The sequence below is a fragment of the Cherax quadricarinatus genome, chromosome 75 (genome assembly GCF_038502225.1).
Source record: "Cherax quadricarinatus isolate ZL_2023a chromosome 75, ASM3850222v1, whole genome shotgun sequence".
Lineage (NCBI taxonomy): Eukaryota > Metazoa > Arthropoda > Malacostraca > Decapoda > Parastacidae > Cherax > Cherax quadricarinatus.
Window position 1 is genome coordinate 13823968 of NC_091366.1, and position 23447 is coordinate 13847414.

A 23447-nucleotide genomic window follows, 5' to 3' on the forward strand; every position below is an offset into this window, starting at 1 on the left:
GTCACCCTACCTCAGTAGGATACGGTCGGTATGTTAATAAATTAATTTAAGTAAATTTAATGTTTTTTATAAATTATGTATAAAATCTATATTTAGATACTTGGGTTATGGTGGACAGTTTTGTTTAAAATTTTGCCAATAGTTTGGACAAACTGGTTTTATTTTGGGGGAAACCACATAAATGCAAACAACCTGGCATTTGTTTGTCCAGTCCCTGCCCTCTTCTCGTATATATACTGGCTTCCTCTCCTTCATGCGTTAGTGTGACTAGTTAACCCTTTCAGGGTCCCCAGGCCCTCTCCCAGGCTTGTTCTCATTGTCGCCCAAATTTCAAAAAAAAAAAAAAAAAATTTCTTATGAAAAGATAGAGAATCTTTTCCCGATCATAATGACACCAAAAGTATGAAATTTGATGGAAAACTTAGGAATTATGCTCTCGCGAAGTTAGCGGTCTCGATGATGTTTACGCATCGGTGATTTTGCCCAATTTCAGCCCTATTTTCGGCCAATTCCAGTGTACTAGTCGACAGAACTCAACTATTTCGCTAGAACTCCATTTTTTCTATTGAATGAGTACAAGAAACCACCCATTTACCGATTTCAACTATCCGATACAGTGGTCAGAATTTAGCAATTTTGCCAATTTCACACAAATTTCAAAAGATGCCAATTTCCAAATAGGGTCCAGAATAAACAAGAAAGACATTCCTGGCACTAAAATAACATTTCCTCTGTTCATCAGTCACATCCCCAGACCCTCTTACATTCTTTTGCTTTCCACTTTGAATTTTTATTCTCACAAAAAATAGAAGATTTACTGTTATGCAGACTACTGTATTAGTGTAGAAATGGTATAAATAATATCAGCACACTTGTGAAAGGATATTAGACTCACCAGTTGACATGTATTGGACGCTTAGCATGATTTGTTTACTTTTGAACTTTGGTAAAAATCGAACATTTCTGCTACTTTGAGCTCAATTTCAAGGTACTTTTCATTGTAAAACCAGTCAAAATCATCTCAATTTCTGTAATATGTCTTCCATTCTACAAAGTGAGACCAGGAAAACTAGAATACAACATTAGATACCATACGAAAATACAGTGCAAAGTCGCTGTTTTCATCCAAAAAGAGTAAATTTTTTTTTTTCTCATTACGCACTGTGTGCTGCAGGATTTTTTTTATACTGCACACACTGACCACATAGACCCATTCTTTCATATGTAGATCTACCAGCTTTCCCTCACTAGATTTGAGGGCACTAGAATTTAGGTGTACTAGTATGTCAAAAACCCTGGTGCGTATGCCGTACTAGTACGTCTGAAACCCTGAAAGGGTTAATGATCCAAGTCAGGCCGAAACATTAGAAACTTTTTCTCTTACATGCAGATTATTTGTATATTGCATTTCTTTGCCTAAGCAAAATGTACCATTAATTAAATTTTGGCTCATTAATATAGCATAGTATAGGTACAGTAATTACATGAAAGTATATATATTCATTTACTTTTTTACAGGGTAACTACAGCAGTGCCTGCCAGCAGTATGGATTATCTTTAATGGCAGTGGGACGACCTTTACCTAGCACATTACTGGAGAGGGTCTTTTCAGTCCTATGGCAAGGAATTCGACAGGTTTTACAACGCCTTTACCTGGGACGCTGGCTTGCAAAATATGCCGGTGGTCTTTTTCTTGAGCCGTGAGTTTTATGCTCATATTTTCTTAACAAAATTATAAAAGGTTAAAATAAGTAGAGATAAAAATGATTAACACTTTTTTGTAATGTTCTGTAAATTATTGCATTGTGCTAAAATAGAAAAGGTTTGACAGTTGAGGATTATTTTAGTTTTGTATGAAATCAGCATTTAACCCTTAAACTGTCCAAACGTACATCTACGTTTTCACTGCCAGAGCTCCAAATATTTTGAAAAAAGTTTCTTTTTTTTTAAATGAAGAGGGCAATATTGTACATGTAATAAGATAAAAAAACTGAGGGTCAGCACTTACTGAGATATAAGTCCACGAAGTTGGTGCTGAAAGCTCAGGTGACGGCAACATGGAGCGTTGCTGTTTGCTGAAATATTAAAGATTTATTTTTTATTTTTTTCAATTCTTTTGTAATTTTCGTAGTGTTTATGTTATGATAATTATGTTTTGTTGCAGATCTTTTGATTTCATAGCCAATTGTTGTTTAGACACAAATGTTTGTCATAAACACACATGTTCACACTGATGAATTTGTACACCTGATTCAATCACAACTATATACAAGGTATTTACATGTCTCAGTTATGTTTCTAGAACTCCAGCATTGTATGATACTCCATGAAACATGGATTCATACAAAATGCCACCCCACATTGCTGACACATGAATTGTGTGTCCTTTTGTAGTTGGGGTCACCTTGTGGTGTTAGCACACACAACACACTTTCTGAAAATACATACTTCTTTTTTGGGGCAGATGGTATCTTTATCTGGCATTGACAGTTAGGGAGTATTTGCTCTGGCACTTTCCCCTGTGGTTGTGGTTGGGGGACAGGTCACTGTTGAGGGGCAGGTACAGGTGTGACATTATACTTTTTTACTTCAGTAGACCCCCTCATATTACACGGTAGTTACGTTCCTGAAAATACCATGTTATATAAATCCATGTTATATAAACTGAAAAACTTGTTGGAAAAATAAGGTTATGTTCCTGGGAATCCCCCGAAAGCCAAACAACCTTTTTTTTTTAGACATCCAGATCTTACAAAAATAAAAATGATAATGTTGTTTTTGTTGCTTAAGACTACAGATGCAACAGGAATATTATTATTTACCTGTATTGGAGTGTGCATAAATTCTGTAATGGATCTCTGGCTTCTTTTGCCCTGCAGTACATTATACATTATTCCAGAAGCTTGGTACTGCCAGGTTGGAGTCAGAGTCTATTGATGCAACTAGTTTTTTCATCACTTTTCTTGTGTAGTTACACTTGAATAACTTCCCAATCCAGTGGTTGTATTAAAGATGCATTTGGAGGTAAAAATACAACTTTTACATGTGGGGTCACATCCAGCAAAGCTTGTGGATGAGTACGGGAATTATCAAGAATGAAGAGGGCCTTAACTGCAGGGCTCTTGCTGTGCGGGTAAAACTTGCCTTCAGGAATAAAGTAATGCTTAAACCAGTCAATAAATATTTCCTCTGTCATCCATGCTGACTGGTTTGACCTCCAAATTGCTGGTAAGTTTTTTTTTTCTTTTTATCTACACCTTACAGAGCACGAGGATTCTTAAAGCGGTAAATAACCATGGGCTTACACTTGAAATCGCCTGATTCATTACCGCAGAGGAGCAAAGTGAAGCGATCCTTTGCTGCCTTGAAGCCTGGTGCAGCCCTGTGGAGACAGTGGTCTTGCCTACAGCCAGGTGGCGGCCTCAGCTAGGGAAATATCCTGCAGGCGACGCTCCAAATTTTTTTCCCCTCCCACAAACCTAACTGTGTTAAGTTAATTTTATGAAGTGTTGTATAAAATTATGCCACGGTTTTTCAGTAGTGTGTTAACCAAAACGTACCAAATAAATCCGTATAATGTAAGGGTCTGCTGTATCTGCTTTATGACACTGAGGGTGAATTCTGCATAGCGTATTTGTTTCCCAGTCTTTATTTCGTACATGTTAAAGGCATTGAGCATTGCAATGTCTACAAGGTGGAAAAACACTTTAATGTACCACTTGCGACTCCTACACACACAATCAGTGAACCCTATTTGCATGTTACAATTGTCGACTAGTTGCATATTGTTTGTATAGTCGACAATAGCAACTGGCTTTACAATTCGTTCATTGGTGTCCCTCTTCACTCTGTACCATCTCATTTCTGTGGATGGTCAACAGCAACGTCACATCCCATTTGTCATGCCACATCAGTGCCATGATATCATTGGCATGAGACACACTGCACCTTTAGCACTGCCTCCAGTGAACCTTGGCATGTGTTTTCTATTTCTTCTCACTATTCTACATGTTTCAGTATTGTTCACACAGAGGAAATCAGCGAGCATAGGGCTTGTATACCAGTTGTCTGTGTACAGTGTGTGATCCTTGCCAAGGTATTGCTCCATCATCTTGCGAACAACATCACTGGAAATGCCCAACATCCGCCTGGTATCGTCAAGTGTATTTTTTCCTGTGTAGATAATGACATCCAACACAACACCAGTCTCACAGTCACATGTAAAGAGTTTTATATCAAAGTGATTACGTTTGCTTGGTATATATTGTTTGAATGACAGTCGTCCCTTGAACAGATTCAAGGACTCGTCGACGACAGTGTTTGTGCGTAGATAAAAGTAGGCACTGAATACATAAACGCTTCCTGGATTTTGTAATAGTAGGTCATTTCTGTTGGGCATATTCTTGTCTGAGAAGTGCAACATTTGTAGCAACAGAGTGAATTTGTTGCAGGTAAGGAGGTCACGGAAGACTGGAGTACTGATGAAGTAGACTGTGGACCAGTATTGCGCTATGTTGTGCTTATACATATGTTGCATAAGCTTGACGGTGCCAAGGAATCAATGCATTTTGTCCACAGTTGTATCTTCCCACCTGTGCATCCATGGCGATTGTGCAACCTCTGTGTTGACCATTATATAGCGGTAGTATTTGTTCGTCTGGGTGACAATCAAGCTCATTATAAGGTTGTCAAAGTATAGTTGGAAATACTTTAACTCTGTAGACTCATTTGTGATGGGACATTCTGGCAGGATGCCACTTCCACTGGCATCAAAATTGCAAGGATGTGGCATGAATGGTGTACGTTGTCCAGGTCCATTCATGGTCTGGTGGTGCAGGGTGGACCTGTGGCATGGGGCATGGGGGAGCAGGGATGGGAGTGGAGGCAGCACATGGTTGAGGGGGTGCTGGGCTGTCCTTTGTCTGCCCACCGACCAAGCCATGCGGTCCAGGCACCATACCACCCACCACCACCTCTTCCTCCATCCCCACATATTCTCCTTCATGATCAGTATCACTATCAGTGGCCGAGGTTTTCTGTCATGACCTCCCACGACCCTTGGGGACTGCATATGTCACACTGAACATAAGCGACGACGTCTCAAGTTACGCTTCACTGGGGAATAATGTACATCACTATCACTCGACGAATCCTCCAAGGGCATAAAATCAATCTTATTGTCACTTATATCACTTCCAATATAAAAAAAACTGCAGGAAAATGATAATTTCTGCTTGCATAGTTGTCTTTGAGCAGTAACACTGGTCATCCCAGAGGTGCTTGGCTGAGGGTCTGGTGTGGCCACGCTGTCCACACCAGAGGTGATGGGCTGAGAGTCATCTGGGTTATCATCAACATTTTCACTAATTCCTTGATCATTAGTGGCCACATCGGTCTCAAATCCACTAAACTTGTGTTCTATATCACTTTCCTCGAATAAGGGAGTGTTAACCCTTTGACTGTTTTGGTCATATATATACGTCTTACGAGCCACCGTGTTTGATGTATATACTATACTCATAAATTCTAGCGGCTTCAAATCAAGTAGGAGAAAGCTGGTAGGCCCACATGTGAGAAAATGGGTCTGTGGTCAGTGTGCACCATACAAAAAAAAATCCTGCACCACGCAGTGCATAATGAGAAAAAAAAAACTCCAACCGTTTTTTTTTTAATTAAAACGCCAACTTTGTGGTCTATTTTCGTATGGTATTTATGGTTGTATTCTCATTTTCTTGGTCTCATTTGATAGAATGGAAAACATATTATAGAAATGGAGGTGATTTTGATCGGTTTTACTATGAAAAGAAAAGTAGGGAAGTAGGGAAAATGTTTGATTATTGCCGATGTTCAAAAGTAAACAAATGATGTCATTTTCCAATAAATGTCCTAGTAGCCATTCTAATATGCAGTCATGAATGGGTTGACATTATTTATACAATTATTACAATATTGCAGTAGTCTGCATAACAGTAAATCTTCTATTTTTTGTTTGAATAAAAATTCAAAATAGAAAGCAAGAGTAATATCAGAGGGACCTGGAGACGTGACTGATGAACAAAGAGAATGTTATTTTAGAGCCAGGAATGTTTGCATTGTTCATTCTGGGCCTTATTTTGAAATTGTCATATTTTTTAATTTTCGTGAAATTGGCCAAATTGCAAATTTCTGACCACGTTATTGGGTAGTTGAAATCGGTAAATGGGCAGTTTCTTGTACTCAATCGATAGAAAAAATGGAGTTCTAAAGAAATAGCTATGAGTTTGGTTGACTGGAACAATGGAATTAGCCGAAAATAGGGCTCAAAGTGGGGGAAATCATCGATTCGTTAATATCGCTGAGGTCGCTAACTTCGCAAGAGAGTAATTCCGTAAGTTTTCCATCAAATTTCGTACTTTTGATGTCATTACCATCGGGAAAAGATTCTCTATCATTTCACAAGAAATTTTTTTTTTTTTTTTTTAATTTTTGCGACACCAGGAGACACCTCAGGATTTGGGGTTGCGACAGTCAAGGGGTTAATACTACAAGGCATGAGTGAATCACAGGAGTTTGCCATGATGTTGATCCAAGATGGTGCTGTAACTAACTGGTGCTATCATGCGGTACCGGGGGTCTCCAATTTTTTTCATACTGCACACACTGAGTGCACAGACCCATTCTCTTATGTCTAGGCCACTCAGGTCTGTCGCGCCAAATTTGAAGGCAGGAAAAATAAAACGTCGATCTACATTTGGAGCGCTAGCTTTAACAACGTAGATATAATTTAGGACAGTTTAAGGGTTAATGACATGAATTAATAACAAAATGAATGTACATTTGACTGTAGCAAATTAAACATTTAAAAAAAAAAAATTATCATGATCTGCTAATACATTAGCAGGACACCTAGCTTAGGAGGGAAAACCCAGCTAGGAAATTTTATGCCTTCACCATAAATGCAGAAAGTGTCAATAGTTTGTACCTACCTGCAGAGAAATGAATAAGAGGAGCATAAGGATAACACTTGGTTAAATGACCTTGCAAAAATGTAAAAAATGAGAGAGAAAGCTAAATACGGGACACTATCTGCAGAAAATGGAAACAGAAGGCTCACGAAATCATACTAACATGATTGAAAACAAACCACATAACCCTCTAACACAGTGTTGCTGGGGATTTCCTATTCAGTCAAAAGATGGAAGTACATGCAAGCAAGCAACCCAGTAGGCATCTTTGGTATTATATTAGATCAATATACTTTCCATAATAAGAAATTAAACACTGTAGTAAACTTTTTCTGGGTAGTAGGTTGGTAGAAAGCAATCGCCCATAGAGGTACTACCATCCTCCCAAGTGAACATAAAATGGAAATCTGTAATTGTTTTACAAGATGGTAGGATTGCTGGTGTCTTTTTTTTTCTGTCTCATACACATGCAAGATTTCAGGTACGTCTTGCTACTTCTGCTTACACTTAGGTCACACTACACATACATGTACAAGCATATATATACACACCCCTCTGGGTTTTCTTCTATTTTCTTTCTAGTTCTTGTTCTTGTTTATTTCCTTTTATCTCCATGGGGAAGTGGAACAGAATTCTTCCTCCGTAAGCCATGCATGTTGTAAGAGGCGACTAAAATGCCAGGAGTAAGGGGCTAGTAACCCCTTCTCCTGTATATATTACTAAATGTAAAAGGAGAAACTTTCATTTTTCCTTTTGGGCCACCATGCCTCAGTGGGATACGGCCGGTGTGTTGAAAGAAAGAATAAACTTTTTCTGGGTAGTAGGTTGGTAGACAGCAACCGCCCATGGAGGTACTACCGTCCTGCCAAGTGAATATAAAATGGAAATCTGTAATTGTTTTACAAGATGGTAGGATTGCTTGTGTCTTTTTTCTTGTCTCACAAACATGCCAGATTTCAGGTATGTCCTGCTACTTCTACTTACACTTAGGTCACACTACACATGCATATACAAGCATATATATATATATACAGTGGACCCTCGAGTTTCCGCAGCCTCGACTTTCGTGAAATTCGACCTTCGGCAAGTTTTTCTGGCAAAATTTGGCCTCGTGTTTCAGGGACCATCTGGTACCCATCCGCCCGTCACCGCACACACCAAGCCAGTCTCCCACGCCATTCACGCTCGGTGTGCCGTTGTTTACCAACACGTGACCATCACCCCGCGGGTTCATACAGTACATTTCATAATAATCCATTGTTTTTTGTGCTTGCAACTGCTAAATAAGTCATCATGGACCCAAGGAAAGCTCATGCAAGCCCTTTGGTAAATTTATTTATTTATTTATTTATTTATTTATTTAAAAATTTGTGCACACATACAGAGGTACAAAAAATACAGAAAAGAGCAGTATGCCAAAGCCACTTATACTATGCATAGCATTACGGGCTGGCTTAAAATTAACTTAAGATGAACTAAGCAATGATGACATCGGTGATAAAACTTTAATGTAAACAGATTACTATAAAGCACAAGTGAGTATTACAAAGACAGGTCATATGGTTGTATGCATTGTTGTACATTCAGTAGAATGGAGTATTCTGTTAGGTAGTGTATTTAAAAAATAATAGTTAGATTGGGTTTTAGGTTTAACATTTATGTGATATAATTGTGAGAAACATTTAAGATATACAATTTATAAGGTTCAGTTATTCAGTATTTATTTGGTTTTGGGTGAGTAAGTGATCTTTGAGAAGAGACTTGAATTTATAAACAGGTAGTGTTTCTTTTATATTTACAGGTAATGAGTTCCAGATTTTAGGGCCTTTTATGTGCATTGAGTTTTTGCATAGTGTGAGATGGACACGAGGAACATCAAAGAGTGATCTGTGCCTTGTGTTATGGTCATGTGTTCTGTTGAGGTTGGCAAGGAGATGTTTGAGGGGAGGGTTAATATCAGAGTTAAGTGTTCTATGTATGTAATAGGTGCAGTAATAAGTATGAATGTTTTGTATGGTGAATAGGTTTAGTGTATTGAATTTTGGTGGAGTGTGCTGCCTATAGTGAGAATTTGTTATCATTCTAACTGCAGCCTTTTGTTGGGTAATTAGTGGTCTGAGATGGTTACTTGTTGTTAAGCCCCATGCACAAATTCCATAGGTGAGATAGGGGTAAATAAGAGAGTGATATAGGGCCAGGAGGGCTGACTGTGGAGCATAGTACCGTATCTTCGATAGTATGCCTACAGTCTTGGAAATTTTCTTAGAAATTTGTTGTATATGTGTATGAAATTTGAGTCTATTATCAAGGTGGATTCCTAAGAATTTTCCCTCTGTTAGCTTTGTGATAGGTGATCCGTTTATCATTATGTTAAGAGGGACATCTGTAGCTCTGTTACCAAACTGAATGAAGTAGGTTTTGTCAATGTTTAGTGTAAGTTTGTTAGTCCTCATCCAGGTAGATATTTTCTGTAATTCTGTATTTACAGTATTGGCTAGCGTGACTGGGCTCGGGTGGGAGAAGACGTATGTAGTGTCATCTGCAAATAGTGTGGGTTTGAGTAATTGCGAAGCATTTGGTAGGTCATTTATGTATAGGAGAAAGAGAAGAGGGCCAAGGACACTTCCCTGTGGGACACCAACTGTAATTGGTTGTGCAGAAGAGTTTGCCCCATTTGCATACACATACTGGCTTCTGTTGCTGAGGTATGACTTGAGGTAGTTGAGGGAGTGCCCTCTTATACCATAGTGTGACAATTTTACGTGGAGCAAGTCATGGTTAACTGTATCAAAAGCTTTACGTAAGTCAAGTGAGGAACACGATCCAGTGGGATTTTGAAGGGTTTGAGGCAGACCCTGTCCCTGACGACCCTCTGCCTGTTGTGGAAGGTGTTGTGGCATTGGGCAAGTCCATGGGGTTGGAAGTGAGTGACGGGGATGTGGAAGAGTTGGTGGAGGACCACACGGAAGAGCTAACCACTGACGAACTGCAAGAGCTTCAACTGGAACAGCATCAGACCACAGCTGAGGAACTTGCTCTAGAGGAGGAGGAGGAAAAGAGAGTGAAGGAGGTTCCTTCTTCAGTGATTAAGGACATGTGTGGAATGTGGAATGAGTTGCAAAGTTTTGTTGAAAAGTATCACCCTGACCAAGCTGAAACAAGCCATATCTGCAACATGTACAATGACAGTGTTGTGTCCCACTTCAGGGAAATCTTAAAGAAATGCCAGAAAAAGACCTCTCTGGACAGATATTTTGTGCGACAGGGGTCCAGTGACTCTCAAGTTGTTCCCAGTGGCATTAAAAGAAGAAGGGAAGTAACCCCAGTTAAGGACTTGCTACCTAAAGTCCTAATGGAAGGAGATTCTCCTTCCAAACAATAGTGTACACCTTCCTCCTATCCCCTCCTCCCGTCTTCCATCCGTCCAGAAGTCTTCAGTAAAGGTAAGTGTAATGTTATTATTATTTTTTATATGCATGTACTTGATTTCTCATTGATTTCAGTATATAAATCTTTATTTAATTTGAAAAAAAAAAGATTTTTATTTTAATATTTTTGGGTGTCTGGAATGGATTAATTTTATTTCCATTGTTTCTTATGGGGAAAATGGTTTCGAGTTTCGTGAATTTCGACTTTCAGCAGGCTCTCTGTAACGGATTAATCACGAAACTCGGGGGTCCACTGTATATACACACCCCTCTGGGTTTTCTCCTATTTTCTTACTAGTTTTTGTTCTTGTTCATTTCCTCATATCTCCATGGGGAAGTGGAACAGAATTCTTCCTGCATAAACCATGTGTGTTGTAAGAGGTGACTAACATGCCGGGAGCAAGGGTCTAGTACTCTTTCTCCTGTATACATTGCTAAAGTTAAAAGGAGAAACTTTTGTTTTTCTTTTTGGAACACCCTGCCTCTGTGGGATACAGCTGGTTTGTTGAAAGAGGAAGAATAAACTTTTATTATATTTTGGCAATGATTAACCCTTAAACTGTCCAAACAGATCTACGTTCACATGCGTAGTGCTCCAAAAGTAGATCTACTTTTTTTACGTATTTTCAAATATAACAAAAAAAAAATGTAGATCAAAGTTTTTTTTTACACATTTTCAAATGTAAAAAAAAAAAAGTCTACGTTTTTTTACATACTTTCAAATGTTGAAAAAATGTAGATCTACGTTTGGACAGTTTAAGGGTTAAATTACAGTTTAGATTCCTTTCAACAGAGTTGTCCGAGAAGAGATCCAAGAGTGCATGTGTGAGTGTGCACATGTGTATCATAGATTGCACAAATTGCATCTCATGGGACATACACCGGATTCATCATCACATCTCCTTGGTCTCTATCTAGCTCTAGCTGCCATCAACCTAGCAGAATGTGGACAAGTTGCAGGTAATCTTCAGTGTTTAACTTCATGGATTTAATATACACTGTATTCTATTTTTGTATGTTAGAGAGTTTCCCCCTCACTTTATGTAAAATTATTATTGTGTGATGTCCCATTTCTATCAGCATTTCCCTGTATGATGTTTACTAGCCATATGCCTCACGAAATTGTAATAACACGATTGCAAAAAAGAATACAGAATGGGTGGGGTTTGAACCCATGGTGAACGAGTCCTAAAACTCCAGCCCAGTGTGCAAACCACCCGGCCAGTTGGCCGAGTGCCTTACAAGTGCAGTATTAATGAGTGCCTTATGAAGTAAGTCCTAAAACAAGTTTGGCTGTGATTGTGTTGAGTACAGATAAAATACATTATATATTTGGTAATATCTTTAATCGTTCTATTGATTTTACAGGTGGAGAAATGGCAGAAATGTTGGTAACATCTGCTCTCAGAGCTAAAGAATCTCTTCCAGAACGCTGGCGCATCACCGCTCGTATGTTGTTAGCACAGGCTAAGCAGAAGTTTTTCAAGACTGACAAATCTGGGTTTTCTTCCCTTAACTGGTTGTTTACACCATCCGGCAAACGGTTCTTTGTTTCACACAAATGGTCTTACGATGCTCACCGTGAGTCTATGTTCAGCCAACTTACAGATAAAGCTGATCCATTAGCTTATCTGCTGCTGTTATACAGGTTGGTGGTGAAACTTTCAAGAATTTTATAAAATAATACAACCATTTAGTTAACCAAATGTTAATAACATTGATTTAAATATTCTCCCCCTAAAGATGCCCTTCTAATATATTCCATCGTTCTTTTTTTTTTTCCCAACAAACCAGCCATATCCCACCAAGGCAGGGTTACCTAAAAAAGAAAAATGAAATTTTCTCTCTTCCTTTCTTTCTTTCAACACACCGGCCGTATCCCACCGAGGCGGGGTGGCCCAAAAGAAAAAAACAAAGTTTCTCCTTTCAAATTCAGTAATATATACAGGAGAAGGGGTTACTAGCCCCTTGCTCCCGGCATTTTAGTCGCCTCTTATGACACGCATGGCTTATGGAAGAAGAATTCTGTTCCACTTCTCCATGGAGATAAGAGGAAATAAACAAGAACAAGAACTAGTAAGAAAATAGAAGAAAACCCAGAGGGGTGTGTATGTATGTACTTGTACATGTATGTGTAGTGTGACCTAAGTCTAAGTAGAAGTAGCAAGATGTACCTGAAATCTTGCATGTTTATGACACAGAAAAAGACACTAGCATTCCTACCATCATGTAAAACAATTACAGGTTTCTGTTGTACACTCACTTGGCAGGATGGTAGTACCTCCGTGGGCAGTTGCTGTCTACCAACCTACTACCTAGGGGTCCATTGTTCTTATGCTCTATTATTTTTATAAAGCATTTTTTTTTATTATCCTAATTACCTTTCCCTTCTCCTTAGGTTTATACACATTGCTTTTTTGTATACTTTACAATCAGATTACCTTTCAACCTATAATTTTTCAAGCCATTCTCAAGTATAACTTCTGATTCCCCATCTTTAACTTCAATTATCTCATGTGTCAGTACTCATTCTTGATCATACACTACTCCTGATTACTCCTATCTTCCTGAAATAACCCATCCTCATTATTTGTCGTATTTCATTTTGAAAGTTGAGACATAGGTTGACATAATGCTCTTCTCACCATTTGAAGTCTGTTACCACATGCCCTTAAAAACACCACTTGAAGTTGAATATATAACACTTGCTCATACATTGACGCTTTTTTTTTTGTGTATGCAGATCATTCCCAATTGTAAAGGCACACTAGGGATAATTAACCCTTTCAGTGTCACGATCCCTGCTTGCAGTCTTGCTCTCGAGGTCAAAGAATTAAAAAAAAAATATATGAAATATTAGAGAATCTTTTTCTGAAGTACGAAATTTGATGGAAAACTTAACGGAATTATGCTCTTGCAAAGTTAGCGGCAGTAGCAACACTTTTGCATTGGCAGTTTCGCCCACTGTACACACTATTTTTGGCCACTTCCATTGTTCCAGTTGACGAAACCCATAGCTATTTCACTAGTATTCCTTCCATTGGGTAAGTACAAGAAAATGCCCATTTAGCTATTTCATCTACCCAATAAAGTGATCAGAAATTGGTAATTTGGCCAATTTCACACAAAATTCAACAATTGCCAGTTTCAAAATAGGGTCCAGAATGTACAGTGTAGACATTTCCAGTACTAAATAAACATTTCCTGTGCTCCTTAGTCACATCTTCAGGCCCCTTTTACATTACGCTTGTTTGTCATTTTGAATTTTTATTCATACAAAAAATTGAAAATTTACTTTTATGCAGACTACTGCATTATTGTAATAATTGTATAAATAATGCCAGTGCATTCGTAAATGCATATTAGACTGGCCACTTGGACAAGTTTTGGACAAATGACATCGTGTGTACTCCGGAATATCAGCAAAAATCAAACATTTCCACTACTTTGAGCTCAATTTCAAGTTATGCTCAGTCCTGAAACTAGTCAAAATCATCTCTATTTCTGTACTATATTTTCCATTCTATCAAATGAGACCAAGAAACTGAGAATACAACCTTAAAACTCTTACAAAAATAAAATGCAAATTCATTGTTTTAAACCAAAAACATGGTTGCAGTTTTTTTCTTATTATGCACTGTGTGCTGCAGGACTTTTTTTATATGGTGCACACACACACCCATTCTCTCATATCTAGGTCCAAATTTACTGCTCACAGCTAATCTGAATGAGCTGAACTCGTGGCATCATACTACAGGACCAACACTGGCTTCAAAGTCATGATACAATGGCATGAACACTGAAAGGCTTAATAACCATATTCTGTATTTTATACAGCTTGAATTAACTTGTATGTTGGTTGACATAGCAATGCTGATTCATATTTTATACTCTGATGTATATTATTTTAGGAAATATCAGGTAGTAGGTTGGTAGACAGCAACCACCCAGGGAGGTACTACCGTCCTGCGAAGTGAGTGTAAAACGAAAGCCTGTAATTGTTTTACATGATGGTAGGATTGCTGGTGACTTTTTTTCTGTCTCACAAACATGCAAGATTTCAGGTATGTCTTGCTACTTCTACTTACACATAGGTCACATACATGTTTATGTATACACAGTTGCTGTCTTGTTGAATCCTCCCTAATACACAACTTTCCTTGTATGAATCTTAGTCGTGGCTTCGTCTCTGAAGATGCCTTCCTCTCCCACTACATTGTAAAATGCTCCAGACTTCAGAACACCCATGACTTAACCTGATTCCTCTTTTTTTCTTCTCCCTCTTCCCCTTTCCTCTTTCCTTTTTTCTCTTCTGGGTTGTCTTTCTTGTCTTGTGTTTCTGTTCCTTCATTATTTATTTCTTTATTTTTCCACTCCCCCCACCTCTGTGTTCTTGCTCTCTCTCTGTGGGCACCTAGCTCCCTTGCAGTGCTCCCCTTGCTTTGTATTTGACTGGCTCCTCTTCCTTACTTCCCCATTACTACTTCTGTCCATCTCCGCTACTACTGCTGCTGCCGCTGCCGCCGCAGAGAATTCAGATTGTGGAAATTAGGAAGAGGTGTGGAGTTACTAAAAGTATTAGTCAGAGGGCTGAAGAGGGGTTGTTGAGGTGGTTTGGTCATTTAGAGAGAATGGATCAAAGTAGAATGCCTTGGAGAGTGTATAAATCTGTAGGGGAAGAAAGGCGGGGTAGGGGTCATCCTCGAAAAGGTTGGAAAGAGAGGGCAAAGGAGGTTTTGTGGGCAAGGGGCTTGGACTTCCAGCAAGCGTGCGTGAGTGTGTTAGATAGGAGTGAATGGAGATGAATGGTTTTTGGGACCTGACGAGCTGTTGGAGTGTAAGCAGGGTAATATTTAGTGAAGGGATTCAGGGAAACTGATTATTTTTATATAGCCAGTCTTGAGTACTGGAAATGGGAAGTACAATGCCTGCACTTTAAAGGAGGGGTTTGGGATATTGGCAGTTTGGAGGAGTATGTTATACATTTTTATATATGCTTCTAAACTGTTGTATCTGGGCACCTCTGCAAAGACAATGATTATGTGTGAGTGAAGTGAAAGTGTTGAATGATGAAAGTATTTTCTTTTTGGGAATTTTCTTTTTGGGTCACCCTGTCTCGGTGGGAGATGGCTGACTTGTTGAAAAAAAAAAAAATCTGGGAAATACTATGATATCATTTGCACTGGTTTCACAATGATAATCTTGGATGCTTATGATCCATAACCTCTTTTGGTAAGTACATGATTGCCGTAAAATGTCACTTCATGCTACTAAATCTGTAGTGAAAATACATAAGTTACCCAGTCTTAGGCCTTCTCAATCATTTTAGGCTTGGCTCTTGCCCTACCACTTTTGAAATTTTAATTTTCACTGTTCTAATACAGATAAAATTAGCTGAGGGCTTATGAGATTTCAAATAATGCATGTATATTTTTTCTGAATATTCAGTTCAAGAGTTTTTGCAGAGAGCATTTACTGGAGCGAGCAATAACAACCTTGGTGAATCCTGGCAACAAGGCAGATGATGCATGTGAAGAAAATGCTCATCGTCGCACCAAAACATCAGACGTACTGGAGTACATCCGTCTTTTGAATGAAACCTACAATGGATCTGGAGCATCATTTGGGACTTTTTGTCGTGATGAGGTCGGTCTTAATCTGTCAGTTTTTATAATTTGTGAATACTGGAAGATGCTTAAGAATATGGTATGAAATTGAAAGATAAATACAGATTATCATTTGAGCCAGGTTATATTCTAAGAAACTAGTGTGTGTGCATACTTAAATATATTTAAGTTTCATTTCTTAACCTTTTGTTGTGGAACAGTATCAGTATGTGATTGCTTTGAATCTTGCATACAAATGAATGTGTAGTATTTTATATCTTTTTTCTAATCAGAATTGTTGGTTCTTAAGCCTATGAGCAGATATTTTACATATAATTATTGAAGGATAGAAATACAGCTGAAACGATGTGGTCTGATTTTATTGACTCAATGAGAACTTACCTTGGTTCTTTTAAAACAATTATCTCACAGGTGTGTTGCTGGTGGGGAGCATTGTTTGGAATTGTTGCACATTGGTTGTTGGGTGATGATGACCAAGCTGAAGTCCTGTACCCCACCTTGGAAAATGTTCCAGAGGCTCTGAAAATTTCTGATGACCCTTTGCCAATGGCTGTATTGTATGCTTCAAGGTACAAAATAATTATATTTTTGTTTTCTTCAGGCTGGAGCAATGTAAATTAAGATATTTATGAATTTAAAAGTAGCATATTTAGAAAGAATATTTAGTTCACTTAATTTTTTTTTTTTTTAACACCTCAGCCATTTCCCACCAAGGCAGGATGACCCAAAAGCAAGAAAATACTTTCATCATTATTCGTCAACATCACTCATACATAATCAGTCTTTGCAGAGGCGCTCAGATATGACTGCCTAGACGTTTCCTCTAAACTGCCAATATCCTAAACCCCTTCCTTAACCCTTTGACTGTTTCAGGCCCCTCTCTGAAACTGTCATTCTATGTCGCTCAATTTTTGAAAAAAAAAAATTATTTTTTCTTATGAAATGATAGAGAATCTTTTCCCGATGGTAATGACACCAAAAGTTCAAAATTTGGTCGAAAACTCGTGGAATTATGCTCCCGCAAAGTTAGCGGTCTCGGCGACATATGCGTATCGGCGATTTCGCCGACTTTGAGCCCAATTTTCAGCCAATTCCAGTGTTCCAGTTGACCAAACTCATAGCTATTTCTTTAGAACTCCATTTTATCTATCAGCTGAGTACAAGAAACCTCCCATTTACTAATTTGGACTACCCAATATGGTGGTCAGAAATTGGCAATTTGGCCAATTTCACACAAAATAAAAAAGATGCCAATTTCAAAATAGGGTCCAGAATAAACAAGTTAGACATTCGTGGCACTAAAATAACATATGCTCTGTTCATTAGTCACATCTCTAGGCCCCTCTTATATTATTATTGCTTTCTATTTTGATTTTTTATTCATACAAAAAAATACAAAATTTACTGTTATGCAGACGACTGCATTATTGTAAAAATGGTATAAATAATATCAGTGCACTAGTGAAAGAATATTAGACTCCCCAGTTGACGTGTATTGGACGTGTGGTGTGATTTATTTACTCTTGAACATTGGTAAAAATCGAACATTTCCGCTACTTTGAGCTCAGTTTCAAGGTCGTTTTCATCATAAAAGTAAGGAAAATCATCTCTATTTCTGTAATATGTTTTCCATTTTATCACCTAAGACCATGAAAACGCGAATACAACGATAAATACTATACGAAAATACACCTCAAAGTCGGCGTTTTATTCCAAAAAAACGATCAGAGTTTTTTTTTCTCTCATTACTCAATGTGTGCTGCAGGATTTTTTTTATGTGGTGCACACTGACCACACAGACCCATTCTCTCACATGTGGGCCTACCAGCTTTCTCCCACTTGATTTGAAGCCGCTAGAATTATTGAGTATATATACGTCAGAAACATTGGCTCGTAAGACGTATTTATACGTCGAAAACAGTCAAAGGGTTAAAGTGCAGGCATTATACTTCTCATTTCCGGGACTAAAGTCTGGCTAACCAGTTTCTCTGAATCCCTTCACAAAATATTACCCTGCTCAAACTCCAACAGCTCATCAGGTTCCAAAAACCTTTCATCTCCATTCGCTCCTGTCTGACATTCTCACGCACACTTGCTGGAAGTCCAAGCCCCTCGCCCACAAAACCTCCTTTACCCCCCCTCCCTCCAACCTTTTCGGGACCGACCCCTACCTCGTCTTCCTTCCCCTACAGATTTATACATTCTCCAAGTCATTCTACTTTGTTCCATTCTCTCTAAATGATCAAACCACCTCAACAGCCCTCTTGACTAACACTTTTAGTAACTCCACACCTCCTAATTTCCACACTACAAATTCTTTGCATAATATTTACACCACACATTGCCCTTAGACATAACATCTCCACTGCCTCCAGCCGCCTCCTCGCTGCAACATTTACAACCCTTGCTTCACACCCATATAAGAGTGTTGGTACCATTATCTTATACATTCCCTTCTTTGCTTCCATAGATAACATTCTTTGTCTCACAGATACCTCAATGCACCACTCACCTTTTTTCCTTATCAATTCTACTGTTAACTTCATCCTTCATAAACCCATCCGCTGACAAGTCAACTCCCAAATATCTGAAAACCTTCACTTCTTTCATACTCCCTCCCTCCAATGTGATATCCATTTTCCTTTATCTAAATCATTTCATACCCTCATCACCTTACTCTTACCTGTGTTCACTTTCAACTTTCTACCTTTACACCTAATATATATAATATATATATGCAAAAGATATCTAGTTCATAAACACTTGCATTTTTAAATAACAAAAATATCTAGGCAGTGAAAGATTGACTTTCATGTTAGAGGAAGTGAGTAAGGAGTAAGTGGATGTATTCAAATATTTGGTTTGGATATATTAGAGGGTGTGAGTAAGGAGGGAGTGGATATATTTGATATTTTGGAGCAGACATGCCAGCCGATGGTCTTATCAGACTAGGTGAGCCATCAAATAGATGGGTGGGGGGAATAGGTAGGCAGTGTGTGATTCACCTGTGGAAAGAAATAAGTTTATCTATAGAGGCAAAAGGGGTGATGTACCAAAGTATAGTAGCACCAACACTTTTATGTGGGCGTGAGGCATGGAGCATAGAAAAGAGAAGATTGTGTATAATTCAGAGGGCTCAGGAGGGATTCTGGAGGTGGTTTGGGTATCTAGAAAAGATAAGAGTGATAGGTTTTCTTATTTTTACTAAGCTATACAGGGAAGGGGTTACTAACTTATTGCTCCTGGCATTGTAGTCAGTTTTTATGATGTGCATACAGTAATAATTTTATTATTATTATTATTATTATCACACTGGCCGATTCCCACCAAGGCAGGGTGGCCCGAAAAAGAAAAACTTTCACCATCATTCACTCCATCACTGTCTTGCCAGAAGGGTGCTTTACACTACAGTTTTTAAACTGCAACATTAACACCCCTTCTTTCTACAAGTACATGTACAAGGTGCATGTACTATCCTGGATATGGGAAGTACAGTGTCTGCACTCTGAAGGAGGGGTGTTAATGTTGCAGTTTAATAACTGTAGTGTAGGCATGCCTCTGGCATGATGAAAGTTTTTCGTTTTTGGGCTACCCTGCCTTGGTGGGAAATGGCTGATGTGTTAATAAAAAATAAATAATGTATGAGGTATACAGGCCTAGCTGACATCAGTGACATACTAATATATAGAAATCCGCTTGTTACGCAGAGCATTTTGGGCAAATTTGGTCAGGTTTGTTCCAGGATGCGACCCACACCAGTCGACTAACACACAGGTACCCATTTTACTGATTGGGAACATAGACAACTGGTGTAAAGAAACATGCCCAATGTTTCTACCCTCACTGGGAATCAAACCTGGACCCTCGCTGTGTGAAGCAAGAGCTTTAGTCACCAGGCCATGGGGCATGTGTGTGTGTGTTAGTTAGGAGTGTGTCGAGACAAATGGGTTTTGGGACTTGACAAGCTGTTGGAGTGTGAGCAAAGTAATATTTTGTGAAGGGATTCAGGGAAACCAGTTAGCCAGACTTGTGTCCTGGAGGAGAAAAGTACAGTGCCTGCACTCTAAAGGAGGAGTTTGGGATATTTGCTGTTTATAAGGACATCTGGCAAGACAGTAATAGTGTGAATAATGGTGAAAATGTTTGTTTTGGGTCACTCTACCTATGTGGGAGATGACCAGCATGTTAAAAAGAGGGATAGGAGTAGGGGTCATCCTAGGAAAGGATGGAGGAAGGGGGTAAAGGGGGTTTTGTGTGGAATGGGCTTGGACATCCAGCAGGCATGTGTGTGTGTGTTAGGAGTGAGTGGAGATAGATAGTTTTTGGGATGTGATGATTTGTTGTTGGAATGTGAGCATGGTAACATTTGTGAATGGAGGTGGGAAACACAGTGTCTACACTCTAAATGAGGGGTGGGGATATTCGCTGTTTGGAGGTACGTATGAACTGTTGTATCTGTGCCCCTCTGGCAGTGTGAATGATGGTGAAAGCCTTTCTTTTTCAGGTCATCCTACCTCAGTGGAAGATGGCCAGTTTGTTGAAAAAAAAAAGAGGGAAGGATGATGAAAAGGGTGTATAAATCGAGGAAAGAAAGAGGGGTAGGGTTGTTCAGAGGAATGGTTGAAAGGATGGAGAAAAGGAGGTTTAAAGTTGGAGGCTTGAGCCTCCAGTAGGTTTGTGATTGTGCTAGTTTGGAGTAAGTGGAAAGGTGGTTTTCAATGCTTGGCATACTGTTGAAATGCACATTTATGATGGGTTTCAGGGTAACCAATTAGCTGGACTTCAGTCCTATAAGTGTGAAGGGCAGGACCTGCAGTGTGAAGCAGGGGTGATGTTGCAGTCTAATTGATTGAATGATGATAAGTTGCTGTTTTTTTTTTTTTTAATGTCTTGAGCAATGGTCAGTAAGATAAAATTCTTGTTTTCCTCTAGAGCACGACGTCACCTGGGACATAGCTATCCCTCATCAATACTACGCCTTTGTGAACGTGCTGGCTCTGCTTTAAGTGATTCAATACATCAGGCTTCTTACAAACAGCCAAATTCAATGGTCCAGGTTTGTTTCTTTATTTTTTTTACTAATAACTTTAACCCCTTGACTGTCGCAACCCCCAATCCTAAGGTGTCTCCTGGTGTTGCAAAATTTCAAAAAAAAAAAAAAAAATTCTTATGAAATGATAGAGAATCTTTTCCCGATTGTAATGACACCAAAAAAAAAAAAAAAAGAAATTTGATGTAAAACTGACGGAATTACGCTCTCGCGAGGTTAGCGACCTCGTCGATATTTACAAATCGGCTATTTCGCCCACTTTGAGCCCTATTTTCGGCTAATTCCATTGTACCAGTCAATCAAACTCATAGCTATTTCTTTAGAACTCCATTTTTTCTATCGGTTGAGTACAAGAAACTGAGAAATTTGCAATTTGGCCAATTTCACGAAAATTAAAAAATATGACAATTTCAAAATAAGGTCCAGATTGAACAATGCAGACATTCCTGGCTCTAAAATAACATTTTCTTTGTTCATCAGTCACATCTCCAGGCCCCTCTGATATTACTCTTGCTTTCTATTTTGAATTTTTATTCAAACAAAAAATAGAGGATATTCTGTTATGCAGACTACTGCAATACTGTAATAATTGTACAAATAATGTCAACCCATTCATTACTTCATATTATAATGGCTAGTTGGACATTTATTGGACAATGACATCATTTGTTTACTTTTGAACATCGGCAAAAATCAAACATTTCCCCTAATTTGAGCTCCATTTCCAGGTTCTTTTTATAGAAAAACCAATCAAAATCACCTCTATTTCTATAATATGTTTTCCATTCTATCAAATGAGACCAAGAAAACGAAAATACGACAATAAATACTATACGAAAATAGACCACAAAGTCGGCGTTTTAATTTAAAAAAAATGGTTGAAGTTTTTTTTTCTCATTATGTACTGCATGGTCCAGGATTTTTTTTATATGGTGCACACTGACCACACAGACCCATTCTCACATGTGGGCCTACCAGCTTCTCCTGCTTGATTTGAAGCCACTAGAATTTATGAGTATATATACATCAAACACAGTACCTCATAAGACGTGTATATATACAACCGAAACAGTCAAAGGGTTAAATTGGTAAACTTTTATTAGTGTTATGGTGATGTGGTGGTGGAGACTGTCATTGACAGCTGCTACTACAAAATACAGGTGATGTGAGCATTTTCTGTGAAGTCCATTTAATTAAGCAATGTACCCAGAACTGAAGTTAAACCTAAAAGTACTAAGATTATTTCTCAGTGACAAAATAAACTATGCATAATGTGAGAGAATTAGAATGGCATAGGGGATTAAGAGTTGTGCAGTTTAAATTTATAAATGATTACTAAAATTGGCATAGAAGGTTTCCTTATTTCCTGAGTTAACACAGCAGTTTATGAACATTAATATAGGAAAGTAAAGTGAAATAATACAGAACTGATCTATAAGATTGCAGTTGGAAAATGTAAGCTATTTTAGATTAGTAGCATTGTAAATACAGTAATTACAAATATTTAATATACTAAAACTTAAAATTAATAGTTTGTGTAATAATAATTATAAAATAGTAAGATACACATAAATGGCAAGAGACATGTTCTTTATTAAAATTTCTTTCAAATGTTTAATATTAAACAGATTAGTTAAATATTAGAGATCATTCAATATTTTGGTATCTTGATTTGTGTAGGTTTTATACAGCTTGCTCTACATGTGTAGACTATCAGAGGTACTTACTGCATGGTACCCACAGGTAAAGTGTGTCACAGATACTCTCAAATAGATCAGAATGTATATTTTAGGAAAACCTATTACAAAAACAAATTTGGAAGCATCGATTACTGTATATCCTGACGTCACTGATGCTTGGCTAACATGATCACCTCTCAGCATTTCGCGTGTTCATGTTTTTATTCTTTTTTGGTCTTGTAAGTGAATGTAGTTATTTTTTTTTAAGTGTCTTTTCAACCACTTGTCAGCTCTCAGCCTTATTCCTTCTTGAATGACTGTCATAGGTTTAGCACTTCTTTGTCAATACAGTGGACCCCCGCTTTACCATCAGCTCCCAATGCGACCAATTATGTAAGTGTATTTATGTAAGTACGTTTGTATGTGTATGTTTGGGGGTCTGAAATGGACTAATCTAATTCACAATGTTCCTTATGGGAACAAATTCATTCAGTAATGGCACCTGAACATACTTCTGGAATGAAATAATATCATAAACCGGGGGTCCACTGTATACTACTTAATGATTATAATGCTGTTTAGAGTGCCTCTCATTATTAATTCAACATTTGAGGTCTGTATGTACTGTATCCTAGGTAGTAGGTTGGTAAACAGCAGCCGCCCAGGGAGGTACTACCGTCCTGCCAAGTGAGTGTAAAACGAAAGCCTGTAATTGTTTT

At 38.3% G+C, this 23447-nt stretch overlaps 1 protein-coding gene across 1 annotated transcript in view; it reads left to right on the top strand.

The window, feature by feature from the left end:
- The window catches only part of LOC128691920 (sterol regulatory element-binding protein 1-like), a 54531-nt gene that overhangs the window by 26780 nt on the left and 4304 nt on the right, over nucleotides 1-23447 (top strand). Inside the window, exons 7-12 of the mRNA XM_053780900.2 lie at nucleotides 1519-1700; nucleotides 11166-11332; nucleotides 11741-12020; nucleotides 15838-16018; nucleotides 16411-16568; nucleotides 20932-21055. Coding sequence (XP_053636875.2) covers nucleotides 1519-1700; nucleotides 11166-11332; nucleotides 11741-12020; nucleotides 15838-16018; nucleotides 16411-16568; nucleotides 20932-21055 — 1092 coding nt within the window. The remainder of the gene's footprint in view (nucleotides 1-1518; nucleotides 1701-11165; nucleotides 11333-11740; nucleotides 12021-15837; nucleotides 16019-16410; nucleotides 16569-20931; nucleotides 21056-23447) is intronic.